Here is a 17,932-nt window from a genome sequence, read left to right as displayed (position 1 = left end):
GAACTCTTCAGGAGAATTGCAATGTCTGTCTGTTTGGCTGTTGAGATGCCAGACAACCCATAAATGTGACTTATCATTGACTCAATGTCAGCTCATCCGCCCAATTTGTGAAACAGAAGATTCTGCAATCAGACATGACATTGGTTGGGCCGATTTGTGAGGAAGTACAGAAGCTTAACGAGACGGGCTTCGTCTGGGAGGTGTAATACCCCTCATGGATGTCTAATGTAGTTATGGTGCAGAAGTCTAATGACAAGTGGAGAATGTGCGTGGACTTCACGAATCTAAACGCAGCTTACCTCAAGAATAGTTACCCCTTGCCGAGGATCGATTCGCTCGTGGACTCTGCAGTCGGACATTCTTTCATGAGTTTTTTGGATGTCTTCTCAGGTTATCACTAAATCAAGATGCACCCGATCGATGTTGAAATGATCACTTTTATTATGAGCGAAGTATTGTACTGTTTTACTATAATGCCCTTTGGGTTGAAAAACACTGGCGCTATTTTACATCAATTTATGGATAAAATATTTTCTAAACAAAAAAGAAAAAAATTACTGAGGTCTATGTTGATGATATTCTAGTTAAAAGTAGGTCATCCAAACAATATATAGTGATGGAAAAAAATCATCAGGCTCTCAGGAAATATAATATAAACTTATACCTGTTAAAATGTTATTTTGGAGCTTCACTTGGAAGTTCTTAGGGTACCTTATCACTCGAAGGTATAAAAGTTAATCCTGAGTAAGTAAATGCACTTTTGGATATGCCCTCCCCCCAAAGTACCAAGGAGGTGCGGATGCTGACTGGCCGAATAACAACACTTAGTAGATTCATTTCCAAATCAGGTGACAAAAGCATTGCTTCTTTCAAGGTATTAAGGAAAGCCAAGAAATTTAAATGGCCGACCGAATGCGAGCAAGCCTTCCATAGTCTGAAGCAGTCACTAGTCTCCCCTTCGTTGCTGCAAAGTCCAAAGCATAAGGAGGAACTCTCGGTGTATTTGGGAATCGGGCTAGAAACCATTAGTTTGGTTTTAGTTCGAGTGAAGCTGGAGAAACAATTCTTGGTCTACTACACCAGGTGGGTTCTTAGGGGAGCCGAGGTCAGGTATCTAATTATGGAGAAACTAACATTTGCTTTGATTATCTTTGCTCGCAGGCTCGGGCTGTATTGTCAAACACATCCCATCAAATTACCGATCATTCGCTTAAGTCTGTACTCACTCGTCTGGTACACTCCCGAAGGCCCTGAAGTGAGTTGCGGAACTTGGTAAGTACAACATCAGTTACATCCCCCGAACGACGATTAAGACTCAAGCTGTAGTCTAATTCCTAGTCGACTTCTCCAATCCATCGAAGGAGCCAAAACTGGCGAACAAATCTGGATTCTATACGTGGATGGAGCCTCCAGCCAAACAAGTGCGGGAATTAAAATGGCTCCATGCAGTCAGATTGGGAAGCATCTCTATCAGTTAGTCACCCTTGATTTTGAGCTTACAAATAATCAAACGGAATATGAAGTGCTAATAACTGAACTACGGTTAGCCACTGAAATGGGCATCCGACATCTTGTTTTTAAGTCTGATTCTTAACTTGCTGTCAACGAAATCGATAGAGAATTCGAGGTTCGGGACGAGATGATTGTCAAATATTTGAACAAGGCAAAGACGGAGATATGAAAGTTTACGAGCTTCTGAATCGAGCATGTTGGATGGGAAGAAATCCAAGTGGCTAATCTTCTATCAATGAACATGCTTTGGAGAAAGATGCCATGAAGGCTTTTTTGACCGGCCATTGAAGAGCTAAAGGCAATGGAAGTGGAAGCTTAGGATATAAAATGTTGGATGGATTGCTACGTCCATTACCTAATAACGGGAAATATCCTCGAGGAAGTAAGAGATCCTTGGCGGTACAAGTTTAAAGCCGCCTAGTACGTCTTTGTCGGAGGCACTTTTTTGAAGGTCAACCATTTCATTTCTCTTGAGGTGTGTGAAAAAAATCAGATGGAAGTAATCTTTCTGAGGTGCATCCTAGCGAATATGACAACCACTTTCGTGTAAAGACCTTAGCACATTGTGTCCAGAGACAAGGTTACTTCTCTCCAACCCTCATGAAAGATGCAGAGAATTTTCTCGAGGGTTCGAGCAGTGTCATAAGTAAGTCTGATTTTAGCACCAATTTGCCCAAAAATTGAAACTAATAGTTATTCCTCAACCATTGGCTATTTGGGGGCTCAACATCCTTAGGTCGTTTCCTTCCTCGAAGGGGCAGCCAAAATTTCTCTTAGTCGCCATTTCCTTCCTCGAAGGGGCAGTGAAAATTTCTCTTAGTTGGCGTAGATTATTTTCCCAAATGGTAAAAGCTAAAACTCTCACCGAATTACTGCAGAAGTTGCTTGGAATTTCATCTGGATAGACATTATCTTTCGGTATGACTTACCTTTAATACTGATAATTGATAATGGGTCTCAATTCGCCTGTGAGGTGATGAGATACTTCTTTCAAAGTCAAGGAATCACCTTAAATTAACGTCCCTAAATCACCCTCGAACAAGCGAAGGCGGCAAACAATATCATCCTAAATCTTCTACGGAATAAGGTCAAATGTGCTAAAGGAAACTAGGTAGATTTACTCTCATTTGTGTTTTGGGTTGTCCGAACCACTCCATTATCAGCGACAGAGCAAATACCTTATATGCTTTCTCATGGAATGGAGCGATGTTGCAAATTGAATACAATCTTCATATCCAGAGAGTCGTCACTGCAACATCTTTCGACGAAGAGAATCTTACCGACTGGCAGAACGCAAATAGTGAAGGAGTGACGCTCGCCCTTGATCTACTATAAGAAGTTCAAACTAATACGGTACTCTGACAGAAAGAGATAAAAAGAAGAACTTCTCGATACTACAACAAAAGTGTCCGAGAAAGGACATTCTCACCCGACGACTTAATTCTAAAGAAAGTAGATCCAGTCGCGAGCGGATAGATGGTCGGCAAGCTCGACCAAACTTGGACCGGTCCATTCATTATTGACCAATAAGTCGCCCTAGGTGCTTACAAGCTGAAATTATATACTTGGACAATGATTTACCGAACATTAAGTGAAGATGATCTTAAAAAGTGTTTTCCTTGAAAGAAACTACTTTGTACCTCTGTTTGAGAAAAATAATCTTACTTCATATAATTTTATGCTTTATTGCAAACAACCAATTGTGGTATTATAACCTTTGAATTAAAACAACGCGTGGGAAATTGAAAGATTGATAGATTTCAAATTAAGCAAGACTCTGGGAACTGGATTATCAAAAAAGATGACCAAAAGAAGTGTTCCTATGCTTGATCACGTTAAAAGAAAGACGATCACACAAAATATTTTGATGTTTGGTCGCAATAAAGAAAGATGACCACATGAAACATTCTGACGTTGGGTCGCATTAAGACTTGAAAGTTTGACAGCCTTATCCACCTGCCTCATCAGCGGCCCACATCTTTAGGGTCATCGGAGAATTTTTGCTCGGGTTCAGTACCTAATTGACAATTTGGGGGTCGGTGTATTGAATGACAGAAAACTACTTGTTCAGGACATCCGATTCAAATGCTTTAAGCCGAGGTGGAATCCCTTCTTGTACGGGCCACCGATCACCCTAGTCACATTGCCCCAACTCTCGCAACTGCCCCTAAAAGACTAAAGCTTCCAATTCTTTATATTGTTTTCAAAATCGATCAGATGAATCATCCAAGTTGAGCCAAAGACGATGTCTGCAGCCGATTCCACCCTAAAGGAGAACATGTGGGAAAAGAACCCTTGAGACAATGAGACATCCACTGCGCCAATAAATCACATAAGTCATGACTGTAGCGATATAATTCAGCTTAATCTAGGTCAAGGTCACTTTATAGTGGTTGAAAACCGACCAAAGCTCTGTGCAAAGGGGTAGCAGTAGCCCCCACCAAGAGTCGTCCTGATAAAAGATCAGTTAGTCTCACACTTAATTGGTAGTTCGGACTTCCGCACTCTTCCAGTCGACCTTATTGAACCAAACATGTGAGGAATATTTTTAGAAGCCATCAAGCTCTTAGCGAAACCAATCCTAAGGAATGAAAAGTGAAAAATGAAAAGTTTTTACAAAATCTCTGCTCAACCATATATATAGGACGCACTAGGAAGTCAAAACGTCCCAAATGCTTACATTGGAATTTGAAAAATACATCACTGCGGTGCAAAAATAGAGGATGCACGATTAAATTTTTTTGAAATTGGGCAGAAGTTAAAATTTTATATATAATAAAAACTAATTTACTGCTTGGTAGTCCTCCGATTTGAGCAACACCAAAACCCAACTCACCAAATTAAAGTACAACACACACCCACCAAGCTTGTATTTTTCTATCCTCTCTTCCTCCACCAGGACATGGGAGATCAAACTATCCACTCAGATTTCCGCCAGCTCGCCCTGAAGACTTGCCATTTTTGTCAGGAGGGTCTCCATATCTGCATAGAAGACTGCTAACTCTGCCCTCAAATCCCATATGACAGTCTCCCTCTGAAGGCCTACTACCCGGGCAAAAGGAGTACACGGTCTCGTCAATGCTGTCATGACCCAGTCCAGGCCTTGGAAGCAACCAAAATGACAACTGACGGTCGGACGATGAAAATTAGTTCTCTTCTATTCTATTTGTACTACTAACAGTTTAATATTCAAATATAAACTTGAAGAGCCACTAAAGAAATCAATTAAAATTAACAAGTACAAATTTGTATTTTTCTATTTGTTGTTCTTGTTTTCTATACTTATTTGCTCTTCTATTCATCTTTTTTAATTGCTTAAAACCTAAAAATAATATAAAACAATGTAATGAGTTATCTAAAGATAACCCAAATGTTTCACATTACTAAACTACAGTAACCCAATGAAAAAAATTCAATATGCATGCTGATCTCTTATATCTCTATAAGAAGTATTGGAATTTACTAATCTTTCATATTTTTCTAAGAAATATGAGAATATGCTAATGAATGTATCATTGACTTTTTCTAAATGAAAATTCTTAATTTTTTATATGCATTTACTTTATTTTTACTTTATATTGTGAGGTTTACCGTCAATAAAATCTCTCTTTCCCGATATTGCCCCGTCGGTATAGTGTTTAGCCATATAAACAACACAATTGTTTAGGATGGAAATGCTATTACCTGACTTCTAGCCAATATTATCCCATCAATACAACAGTTAGGAATGTAAACATCACATTTGTCTAGGGAGGTAAGCTTTGGTCTATCCATACATTGCTGATATTATCCCGTCGGCAAAACGGTTAGTGATCTAACCATTACAATTGTTTGAAGTGGTAAAAATAGGATTAAACACAGCAGCCAGACACTACTATTGCAGGAAGAAGAAATTGCAAGATGGGAAATAGGATTCAACACTATACGACTCGTGCGACTCCACTGGGCGCTCACCTATTTCTGTTCTAGTCTGTGGATTGAGCTGCAATCGCAACTCCTCATAGGAACTTCTGCCGAGTACAACGGAGATGGAGGGGAGGGACGTGCGAGCGAAACTGAGAGAGGGAGATGTGAGGGTTTGAATGCTCTTTAATGGGGATTTCCCCATTCGATGCCATCTAGAGAATATATCGCGTGGGATAGGTCGGTTAGGAACATTATTCATGATTACGGAAGCAATATCTTCTAGTTTTACATCATTTTCAGGGTTGGAAAAAGAAGCACCCCGGTAGAATTTGATTAGTTAAGGTTTAATTAATTTATTTAAACTTGTAACGTCTAATTTTTATAAATTTCAATTCATTCATAATTTAAATATAATATTATGTATTTAATTGATCAATTTGACGGGTAGAATTTTATTAAATTTATTCGATTAAAATTCGAGGGATCTAAAATTTGGGGCACATTTTAGGTCGTCAATATTTTTATCAAATTTCTAAAACATTAGCTTTTACAATCTCCTCTCCTTATAAAATGGCTTCCTCGAAACTCATGTATTTTACATCAATTATATATATTATGAGGATGAAGCATGAAGAGATTACAAAGTCTGTTTCTTGTGAAAAAATTATCTTATTAACACTTTCATTAAGATTTGTGTTATTTAATTTAAACCTCTTGCTCTGATCTAAACTTCAAATCTCATCTAAATCTCTGTTCTGATCTTCGTCTCTTCTCTGATACAACTTTTGTCACGATCTATACCTGGAGCTTGGAATTAAGCAAGACAAAAACAAATGGTCGGACAGTGAAATCAATTTTCTTTTATTTTATTTCTATTACTAACAGTTTAATATTCAAACAATATATATAAGAACTACTGAAGAAAGCAAATAAAATTAACAAGTAGAAATTTATACTTTTTCATTTGTTATTGTTTTCTATACAAATTTTGCTCCTTTATTCATGTTGTTCAAAATACTTAAAAGCTGAAAAAAATATTAAACTAGAATAATGAGTTATCTAAAGATAGCCTAAGAGTAAACACGTCTAAACTGCAGTAACCCAAGAAAAAAAATTCAATACATGATGTTTTTTTAATCTCTATAAGAAATATTAGAATATGGTAATCTTTCATATTTCTCTTAGAAATCTGATATATTCAAGCATTTATTAATGACATTTTCTAAATTAAAATACTCAAACTTCTATATGCATTTACTTTATCTTTACTTTACTTTACTTTATATTATTTACATACGCATTTGTCTCTGTGAGGATTACCGTCGACAAAATCTAATACACCTTTGTTTAATATTACGTCGTCGATACAGCTGTTAGCGATATAAACATCATAATTGTTTATGGTTTATTTTATGGCTGATATTATTCTATCAGTACATCAGTTAGCAATGTAAACATCACAGTTGTCTGGGAGGTAAGTTCTGTTCTACTCAACTATGATCGATATTATCCCGTCGGCAGAGCGGTTATTGATTTAACTATCATAATGATTTGGGTTGGTAGAAAAACTCTACGCGCACGGGTACACACACTTCTCCTGCTTGTATCATGAGGTGGTGAAATCTTCCTTTGAAATGTGCATACAAGCATTCATGTATGGCTATTTCAATCTTCATAGCATATATTATTCTGAGACATCATATGCATCTACTAATATACATATTTACTTTGTTGTATAACTATCCATCATACATAACTCTCATATTATACAAATTTTTTATCTTATGCATATATTTTATATCATACATATTATTTTTATCATGTTTATCATGCATGTATGTTTCCTATCATGCTATGCTTATCATATATATATCTTGCATATTATGTCTATTATGCATATCATTTATCTCATGCATATTTTATATATTTTTCTGTCATGCATATCTTTTCTAATCTGATAATATGAAAAATCAAACCAAACTAGAGTACACAGAGTCAAACATATAATTTCAAATAAAGAAAATTACTAAAATTTAGAAATCTAATCTCAACTAAGTTGTCATTCTAAAATCTTACTCTTTGATAACTAGCTGGAAGTTACGGTGACTTTTATGCTGAGCTTAATAACTTGTATGCAATAACATTATTCTTTAAAATTCAAGTAATTTTCATAAATTGAATTATTTTTTTTAAATTAACATAAGATTATGTTATATAAAAGCCTTCCTACGACAATCTTCTACACACTTGCCTTGAACTTGTCGCTTCAGGTAAACAACCTAAATTTTGTTAGTATCTTAAGGTTTTATAAATTTTCGGCTTATAAAGTAATTTAACCTAAAAAACATTATTCCTACCTTAAATCAGCTTCTCGGTACAAATCCGTCTTTTCGAAGCTGCCAAATATCTTCCCTCTTCTTCTTAACCCTTCAATCTTCTTTCCCCTTCGCTGATTTCGTGCTAAAATTCCTACGGAAACTCACAAACCACTTACGACACTTCCGACACAAGTTTGGCTTTTGCGACAACTATCGTAAACAAATGCACAAAAGATGAGACAAATCACAAAATGGAAGCAAGTGGAAAGAAGTGAATGTATAGCGTGAATAAGGGATTCATTACCGGTTGTAGCACTTTGTAAGCCTCTCAGTTCGTGCTGCTACAAGTACTCGAGGGCTACTATCGTGAGAAGAAGAAATTGGAGGAGGGGAAATAGGCATCGACACTTTGCAACTTGTGAGACTCCATTGGGCCGCTCGCCCCTTTCTGTTCGCTTCTGCGGGCTGAGCTACAATTGCAGCTTCTCATATGAGCTTCTGTCGAGCACGACAGAGAGGGAGGGACGGACGTGCGAGCAAAATTGAGAGGGTGAGAGGAGAGGGTTTGAATTCTATGGAATGGAGATTTCCCATTCAACACCATCTAAAGAATATATCGCATGGGATAGGTCGTTTAAAAACATTAACCGAAATTAGGGATGGTTAATTAAGATTTAATTAATTTAATTTAACTTATAACTTTTGATTTTTATAATTTTCATTTCATTCATAATTTAAATATAGTTTTATATATTGAATTGATCGCTGACGCGTAGAATTTTATAAAATTAATTCAATTGAAATCTGAGAGATTTGAAATTTGGGGTAGATTTTAGGTTGTCAAAATTTTTATGAAATTTTTCATTAAATTTGTTATTACACATGCGTCATTTAAACGATTCTTGTGATGCCCTCCAACCATCCGTTTCCCGATATGGGTCAGTGGGAGGCATGTGTTGGACGGGTTTTTCTTCACATGGGGAGTGGCGGAAGGTCAAACACACACCTCTGATGCGGATGATTGCCCTGCTCCTCCGTGCTAGGAGTCAATGATTCCCACGATTTTGTTTGCAACATCAGAGCTGGTCACTAGAGTGGACAGGAAAAACCAAATAATTAAGAAAAATTACCTATCAATCTCTCTATGTCCGACGTATGGAGACTCTCCCCAATAGGCGAAGGAACATCACCCTGAATTGTCGCGTCGACTGAAGGCTGAGGCAAGGCACCTTCTGGCAGTGGAGCTTGCGCGACCACCTCTGTAGACTCGCATTCGGAGGTGACAGTTGTGACGGTCGCTAACGTAGTGGATGAAGTGCCAAGACAGACGCATCAGTGATGCACACTCCCGTCCAACTCCCTACCTCTAATAGGGGTAGCAAGTCAAAAAACTCTGCAATCACCTCTACCTTCTGCTTCTTTGTCACTATCTTTTTAATCAAATTGGACCCATTAGACCTGGTCCCTTGGGCAGGCCCTTTGGTATTAGTTGTCCGCTTCTCATCTCCTGTTTTATTTTTAGTCGATTGAGCCTCCCAGTAGTTTTTTTCTTCAAAACTGGTTGAGAACTCTCCAATTCTCTTTTTTTCACCCCTCGAAGTGTGAATCTTAGAAATAAGAACCTAAAAGCCCCATCATGGCATCCTCGTTCATAGGTTTTTTAGCACCCGATATCCTCATCCTCTGCGACAAACGACTGAAAGGCGAGATAATTTTGGAAATAATGGATGGAAGCGCAGATTGCGCCCAGTTTATAGGGAAAAGCGGCATGATAATTCAAGGAGTGCAATTATTGATAGGACTTATTACTCATTAAATAAATAATTATTTTATTTAATTCTCCTATTCTTATGATGATTTTCACTTTCAAAGAAATAGAATCGGAGAACTAAATATATACAGAGGAAATGTGACTGTACGAATCTTGAGGAGATTCAATAGATCATGTGAACAAAGCAGCAAAGGGTCGAGTTATATAACGTCATTTCATTTGATCGAATCATGGGTTGATCGAATGAAAGTTTGTTCTAACCAATGAACACCAGACACCTAGACCGACAACAACTTAGCTGATGCAAGTGCATTCATAAGATCAAAGATTACTTAGCGGAACTTTCACTTAACATTCTATAAAAATTTATTATACGAAGGAAGACACCTATCTTATTACGGTGATGCACCCTCTGCCTGATGGAATAACCCTTCATGAGAACAATGAGTCTTCACGATTCGGAAAAGTCAACCGAAGATCTGTCATTTGGTAGAATGACTTTCACCCGACTGACGGAAGGCCAAACTACCAAGTTGAGCATTTACGAATATGAAATGGTTTCAGGGGAAGTTACAGATGTGGAACTGCGCGAATAGCGATTACCAGGGTCAAAAGATGTTAAAGTCGGTTAGAAATATGTAAATGTGTAATGACTCCTAAATTCATTGTAACGTTTCCATTAAGTGAAGGGACATTGGACTCCTCTATGATGTATGAATAGGAGGGTCATTTTCATAGAAAAGACTATTGAACCTATTCTCAAAGAATTAACATTACTTGTGACTTACTCTTTCTTCTCTTTCTCCTATTTTCCCTCATTCCTTTCATCCTACCAAAGCTTTATTCCTTGGCAGTGACCCGAATGATATTTTTGGATTCAACCTTTAGATACAAAGTTATGAACCAATTTTTGATCTTGTCATTAAATTTTTGCCTTCCCTTGTTGTTGATGCCTTTATTCCAAGTGCAAGCTGCTAACTTCACAACCAAGAACGTGTTCCAGATCAACTAATTGTATTAGCTGCTTATGCTCTTCCTTTTGTTGAGGGTGCAAGTGACCTATATTCTTAGCATTCAAGAGCTTCGGTTATTTGTAACTTGAGTATCGAAGCACAATATTACTTTGTAGGTGAGATAGGAATACGAAAGAAATATTTCTTCACTCATCAAGGTTTGTAAGGTTTTAACAAGAGCACAAGAATCTACAAAACAACTTTGGTATTCTTGACTTATGAGGGGGTTAGGAGGATTTATTCATTATTAGATAGATACTCTATTCTATGCTATTATCATATTCTATGTTTTTATATTATGTTTTTTCTGTCATACTATAATTCTTAATAATTACTTTATGTTCTACTCGTTTCATTTATTATATGTACTATTGGCTTTATATAAAAAATGATAGATAATATGAAATAAGTTGGCCAAATGGCAACAGTGCCATAGGTATGGGCGGGAAGGAAAATGGGTAGGACAATGATGACTCGCCTAATTTGAAAGAAATGATGATGAATTCTTAAAGCTGGCCCCTAGTAGCTGGTTTTGACGATTCTGTATGAGTGATATGGTTTTTGGTTCTGTGAAGAATCTCATTATAAGTGTTATCTATTAGCCGTATCTCTCTTGCATCATTCTGTAGTAAACCAAGAGATTTCCTATTATTATTTTTTAACCCAGGATCTGATTTTGAAGCCCTTGTCAGGAAGCTGATGTAGAAAAACTTCAGAAAAGAGATTACTCGTCTCTAAAGGTCAGGTTGGCTGTATCTATTAATTATCAACAAAAATAATAATTTAATGTCAAAATGAACATCATAAATATAGATTAATGTGTTGTATGCAATGGAAATTTGCAGGATGCATTAATTATCAGCAACAATAATAATTTAATGTCAAAATAAGCATCATAAATATAAATTAATGTGTTATATGCAATGGAATTTGCAGGATGCAAGCTTATTGAGGTTTCTTGTTGATATGCGTGGAGCTGATGTTGATGATCGTCAGGTAAATCTTTGACTCTTTTCTTAATTCCTGTTGTACTGAAATAGATTGAAACCTGCATAAGCATGAATGCACACCCTTGTAAACATCTGAAGAAGTTTGAATCAGTGTAAGTAGTTCAACTGTCTCGCTCATTAAATTAATCTTGGATTGATTGTTCTTTGAGTTTTTTACAGTCGTTTCTTTATTAATATAGCCTACTGGTCTCAAAAGAATAGCAAATCAGGATTCATGGGTTTTGGAATAATTATTTTTTTTCAGTCTCATTTGAAAAATTCATTTAACAGCTTAGGGATGATCTTATGACTATGCTTATTGCTGGACATGAAACTACTGCTGCTGTTCTTACTTGGGCTGTTTTTCTTCTTGCTCAGGTAATTGATGGTTTTCCTGCTGTGCTTATTTCCACTTAAAAGATACAATTTCGCAAATATCCGGCTTTTGAATTTAATGAATTGAATTATATTGAAATCTGGCAATTTTGAACTGGCAGAACCCATCCAAAATGAGAAAGGCACAGGAAGTGGTAGATTCTGTTCTTGGTGAAAAGAGAACTACTCTTGAATGCCTTAAAAATTTGGAGTAAGTAAATGAGTTTGCACTAGTTTTGAAGGAGTCATCGATTTGTTGTAATTTTTATTTGAACAGATAACATGCCAAGTGCCTAGATGTTGAGCCATATGGTTCCCCCAATTGTGTTTTGCTTAGAAGCTTGTGGATTATCAACCAGTGATTTCATGCAAATCCTTCTTGTCTCTCTGTTTCTTTGTACTGCAGTGCGGTAGCCCTAAATCAAGACTATAAATATTGATCTTCTATATAGTCAACTGAAAAAGGATGTCCACTTAACTGCTTTCTTGGGGATCAGGTTCTCGTTGAATTTTTTGTCAGCCTAGTGGTAATCAATAGAATATGTTAGCTCATCTTTCAAAAATCGAGTTCATCTGGGAAATTGTGTATCTACTGATTTCAGAATCCGTTTTGAAAAATTCTTTTCTTTTTGTGATCCATTATTCTCATTTATCTTCATCATCTTGTTGTGTTTTGAGAATCATCAAGTGTATTGGTTTATTATAGGTCATTTTGGCACATTTCCTTTCAGGTACATTCGGCTTGTCATTGCAGAAGCTCTTCGCTTGTACCCTCAACCGCCTCTTTTGATAAGACGTTCTCTCCAACCTGATAAACTGCCTGGTATGATCATCTCATTTGTAATTCGTAGGCAAAATCTTAGGTACCATTTGGGATCACTTCTATTTTTATTTTCTGCTTTTATTTTATTTTGTTTATGTTTTGATTTGAAACAAAATATGTTTGGCCTGTTTAAATAAGATATGGTTGTTTTTTAAAACACTTAACTTTTTTTTGAGTGTTTTTAAAATCATTTTAATTTGTTTTTAGAAACAAAAATAAAAACATATAAAAAAACACCATACTAACATGTTTTTAAAAAGAAAAGAAAAAGATAATCTCAAACAAGCCCTTAGTTTCCCAAAATTAGTTTTGTATTGAGTTTCATCATCATTAGTTTTATGTCATCCATTAATGTTAAATTTGTAAAAATCCCTTCATTCATTCATTCATTTGGAGCCCAACATGAGGTGTTAATATCAATTTATGTTTGTCTTTTGTACAACCAAGTTATTTTATATTTTTGGTTTTATTTTTTTATGCTCACATCATTAAGCATAAATTTTTCTAGCCCCATTAATAATAAATTTTTAATCCTTTGTTGTACTCATCCAAGCAACATAATTTATTTTTTTGTTAACATAACTTCAATTAAAATATTTATTAAATACTATGTTTTTGATTTTATGCAATTCATAATAATCAAATTGGTAAATTATCAGTCAATATTTACGGAAGCAAAATTGTTACCTTGAGGGTGATAGGCTTTGATAGTTTGATCTATCATATAATTGAATGAAAAAATAAATGAGTTGAAGTTGAATGGTTAAATTTAAGAAGTCTCTAAAGGAGTATCATCTAATAAGAGATTTTCAAGAAGTATTAAAGGTTAATTGTATTAAGCAAGAATTATCTTGGATATATTATAGGTATTAGGATTGAGAAATAATTAAATCAAGTTGAGGGTAAAATGAGAATGTTAAGATAGAAGTTTCTTGAAACTAATAATGATAAATTAAGAAATAACTTTAGTTGTACCTTGACAAACAATTGTATAACTTATTTCAAAATTAACGAAATAATATTACTGCTCATATGAATAGTAAGATTTATTTCAGGTAAAATAATATAAATTCTCAACATGTCACTTGCTATTTCTAATAACTGCCGTCAGTATGAAAATTAATAACAACTGAAAACATGTTTCAAATGCAATAAAATAAATATTTCTCTTAATATGTGTCATAAATAAAATATTACATATCATTTTACTTCAATATTTTACGTTTCCCCCTCCCTCTTTCAATTTATACCCTCACTTGCTCAGATTGTCTTTACTCCTTATAATTCCACTTTCACTTGTACTTTCATTTAGTTAAATCTGTTCAAGCGTATCAAACACAATGAATAATTATATATGTCCGTAGGCATTTATAATTTCACTTGAATGCACATAAAATATAATCATTTAATTTCTTACACTTTTCCTCTTTTTCTTTTTTTGCACATGTTTTTGATAAATAGGCATAGAAATACCAATTGTTTCAGCATACATGAACATTATAAAACATACTGTCGACTAGTCGGGATAGTCCTATTTTGTGAGCTTACATCATTATCACTAGTTCTTACAGTTTATCTACCTTAAATGGTTGGGCCAGTAGTCTATTTTGAATTATTATTATTATTTTAAGTGTCTCTTCCACTTATTTCATTCTTCCAAATTTGATTATGCTTGCATGCTTGTTCAGGAGGATACAAAGGTGATGAGGAAGGATATGAATTCCTGCTGGGACTGATATTTTTATTTCTGTAAGTTTGTTTTCGTCTTTTTTACTACTGTGCAGGAACATTGAGCCAATCGATTTACACGTAAACAATGAAAAGGAGACATCTTGGTTTAGCTTCATTTATGAGCCAATCTTGCTAGTGAAATAGAGCGCGCGGGCGCGCACACACACAGATATATATATATATATATATCTTTACAATTTCTACTTCTTTAGAATGTCTAATTCTGTCCATTGAAATAGACTAAGCTGGTTTCCTGCTTGTTACGATTTTACTGCTAGATTATCTCTGTATTAGAAGCAGTTGTCTTGTGACTTGTGGGACGTCAATTTAAATGAAATTTACGCAAACTTGGAATTATTCAACTTCGATCACTGATTTTATTTATTTACTCGTTTGTTAGGCCCATCTGAAATAATATCTAAATGCTCCTGTAAAAAAATATAATTTCTTTAGGAAAAACCTATATTTATTCAAATTGGCAGAATCCACTTTCCTCCTCCAAATGTAACTGCATTGGCATTGTATGTTGCAGTCCCATCTGATTATTCTTATTTTTTTGAAATATTCTCGTGCTATTCTGAACCAGAGAAGTAGTTTTCTTATCTTTTGTAACATCTTCTGATTTATCATTAAACTAAGAAATTTTTTATCAGATATACAATCTTCATAGGTCGCCATATTTTTGGGATCAACCTAATGAATTTGAACCTGAAAGGTTTCTGATTCCCAAGACAAGTGATGGCATCAGGGGATGGAAAGGGTTTGATCCTACCCGAAGTCCCGGAGCATTTTACCCCAATGAGGTTTATTTCTACCTTAGCTTCCTTAATAGCTGCAGTGCTGCGTGCTTTTACCATACATTTTTGGCTCTACCTATCTCCTCCCATCCCGCCAAAAGTGCCTCCTTTAGACTTATGGTTGTGTTGGGAGAGAGCTTGAAGAGGGCTAAAAAATATTAATTTTAGAGAAAAGTACTAAAATACTCCCCTGATCCTGGAGTTTAGAAAACTGCTACTTTAGTCCCCATATTTTTTAAAATATAGGCTTAAATAGTCTCAGGAATGGATTATTTTCGCCCAAACTTAAAAAGTCCGGGGAAAGAAATGACCCATTTATAGACTCCGGGACTAAAAATGCCCCTGTAAATATTTTGGGACTATTTTGACACTTCCTATTACCTATATTTTGGTAGCATGCTAAAATGATTTACCATTTAAATTTGATCCGATATGTGTTATATAGGCCCCGGTGTGGTGGGGGCCACATTATATTTGTTTGGACGGATCCAAATTCAGAACGGGTTATAGTTTTTAAGTCATGTGATGCTTTAACATGGTAGGTAATGGCAGACTTCTCCTTCCTGCCATTCGGTGGAGGGCAACGCAAATGTGTTGGCGATCAATTTGCCCTACTTGAATCAACTGTGGCGCTAGCTCTGATCTTACAAAAGTTTGATGTTGAGCTCAAAGGATCACCAGATGATGTAAAACTAGTAACAGGAGCAACTATCCATACTAAAAATGGGTTGTGGTGCAAAATAAGGGGAAGAAGAAAATCACCTATTTAGTTAGAAGGGCGTCATTTCATGCTTCACTGATACATCAACGTTTTTACATTGAATGGATTACCAAAAATATTTAAGAATGTGAAGAAGTAAATTTTTTTTTTCATTTTTTTTTGGTTCTTGAAATTATGGTTGATAACTATAAAGTGTTGTTGGAGTACCAACTGATTTCATTTTTATGTTTTCCAAAACTTAAGGCTAAATTTAAAATTTGCCGAAATGGTTAACAAATTTTATTTTTAATAATATGTTTATTAAGTGTGCTTTTACTGGTTTTATTTTTTGTTTCTAAAAATAAATAATTTTTCTTTTTGAAGATAATAATTTTTAGGTATTTCTAACTTAAATGAACTTGTCAAACATTTATATTTTAAAATAAAATATAATAAAATAAAAAAATAAAAAAAAATTAAGTTACTTTGATTTATTGATTAAGAACTTAGATTTGATATTTGGTATAAATGATGCATATATATTTCTAATTAAAGTCGATCAAGTACCCAAAAAGTTTAATAGATGTCGTTTTATCATGCCTTTTTGGTTTTATGTTCTTGATAATTTAATTTAATTTTTAAAATAAGTTAATTTACATTTTCCTTGAAATGAAATTTTTTTAAAGTATTTGCAAAGATTTTAGTAATATTTCTCAAAATAAAATCATTTCATACAATTCTGACAGCAAACACTAACCACCACTAATCGCTATAGCTAGCGAGAACTCCGTCTCAAATACCTCCTACTCCAACACCATCGCTGTAGCTAGACACTAAATAAACATTGCATGTTATGGCCACCCTTGTCGAGCAATGCAGGTCACCCCCATCCCTTACTATACGTAGAATCAATTCCACCTTCATTATCGTGCACCATCATCACTTGCCATAAGTATCTAATATTAAATGAGCTAAATATAAAAATTTGTATAAATTTAGAATACCTATATATATATATATATATATATATATATCATGTGTGTGTAACTAAGGAATTGTTGATGACTATGTACTATGACAAGAAGATTTGTATATGCAAATATTTATACACCATTTAACTGTGCAAAAAACTTGATGCAGACATATTTATAATAAATATGCAATATAATCATAACAAAACACTTTTTATAAATATAATTTATCCTTTAAAATTCTTTTTAAACTATCAAATCTCTCTTAAATATCAACGCAAGTATACATATCATTCAAGTAATAAAAGACTCTAATGGAGTCCTAGATATCAATCCCACAGGAAGTTGTAAAATCTTAAAGTAAATTATGGAAATTATTTCATAATAAAAATAAAAAAAAATAAAAGTTAAGTGCGAAGTTTGAAAATTTACTATTCAGGTGAATGCTAATTAAAATGCAGATACAAGATGACAGAAATTAAACTAAACTAAATACTAAACTTTCAAAAGTAAAATTGTGAAAATTAAATTAAATTTTTTGTTAAGACGAAAAGTTTAAATTTAAGAAAATATCATTTCCCTTTACAATGAGTATATGGTTTGTGAAGAAATTGAAATCATTTGAAAATATAAATAAAAACTGTTTTGTGTAAAGTATGGGCAATCTTATTCTTTACCCTCTTCCGAGTGCTATAAAAAACATTGACTAATCCAGAGTTTGGTCCCTAATTCTGTGGTTAGGCTTGGAGGATATCGGTTGCCACTCCGGAGCTCCCACTACTCTCTCCCCTGAGGGCTAACAATCTCGAATTAGTTTCCAATCAACCAAACCAAATTTGAGATTTTAATCTTCATATTAAAATCTCTAATTCTGCATCCAACAAAGTATATTTCTCCATTTATTTGCACCCAATCTCATGGATAATATAATCTCTCATGAAATCAAATGTGATTCTCTCTATGTTGTAGAAATCATATCTCATTTAAGAACATATTCTCAACAAGTTTTAACATTTCAATCGGCCA

General features: G+C 34.6%; 1 protein-coding gene across 1 annotated transcript; it reads left to right on the top strand.

The window, feature by feature from the left end:
• Positions 1–233: 233 nt before the first annotated feature.
• LOC110027965 (cytochrome P450 97B2, chloroplastic-like) lies at positions 234–16,179 on the top strand. Its single transcript, XM_020729672.1, is given in 12 exon segments — positions 234–390; positions 849–1,110; positions 1,162–1,272; positions 11,203–11,260; positions 11,457–11,516; positions 11,801–11,887; positions 12,007–12,095; positions 12,616–12,707; positions 14,396–14,425; positions 14,428–14,456; positions 15,092–15,241; positions 15,778–16,179. Coding segments are annotated over 12 exon segments (1,353 nt in total). The 3' UTR covers positions 16,006–16,179.
• Positions 16,180–17,932: the final 1,753 nt, after the last annotated feature.

Source organism: Phalaenopsis equestris, unplaced genomic scaffold, assembly GCF_001263595.1.
Source record: "Phalaenopsis equestris unplaced genomic scaffold, ASM126359v1 Scaffold000002, whole genome shotgun sequence".
NCBI lineage: Eukaryota > Viridiplantae > Streptophyta > Magnoliopsida > Asparagales > Orchidaceae > Phalaenopsis > Phalaenopsis equestris.
Note: the sequence above shows the minus strand (reverse complement) of the source record. Positions and strands in the feature narration are given on the sequence as shown.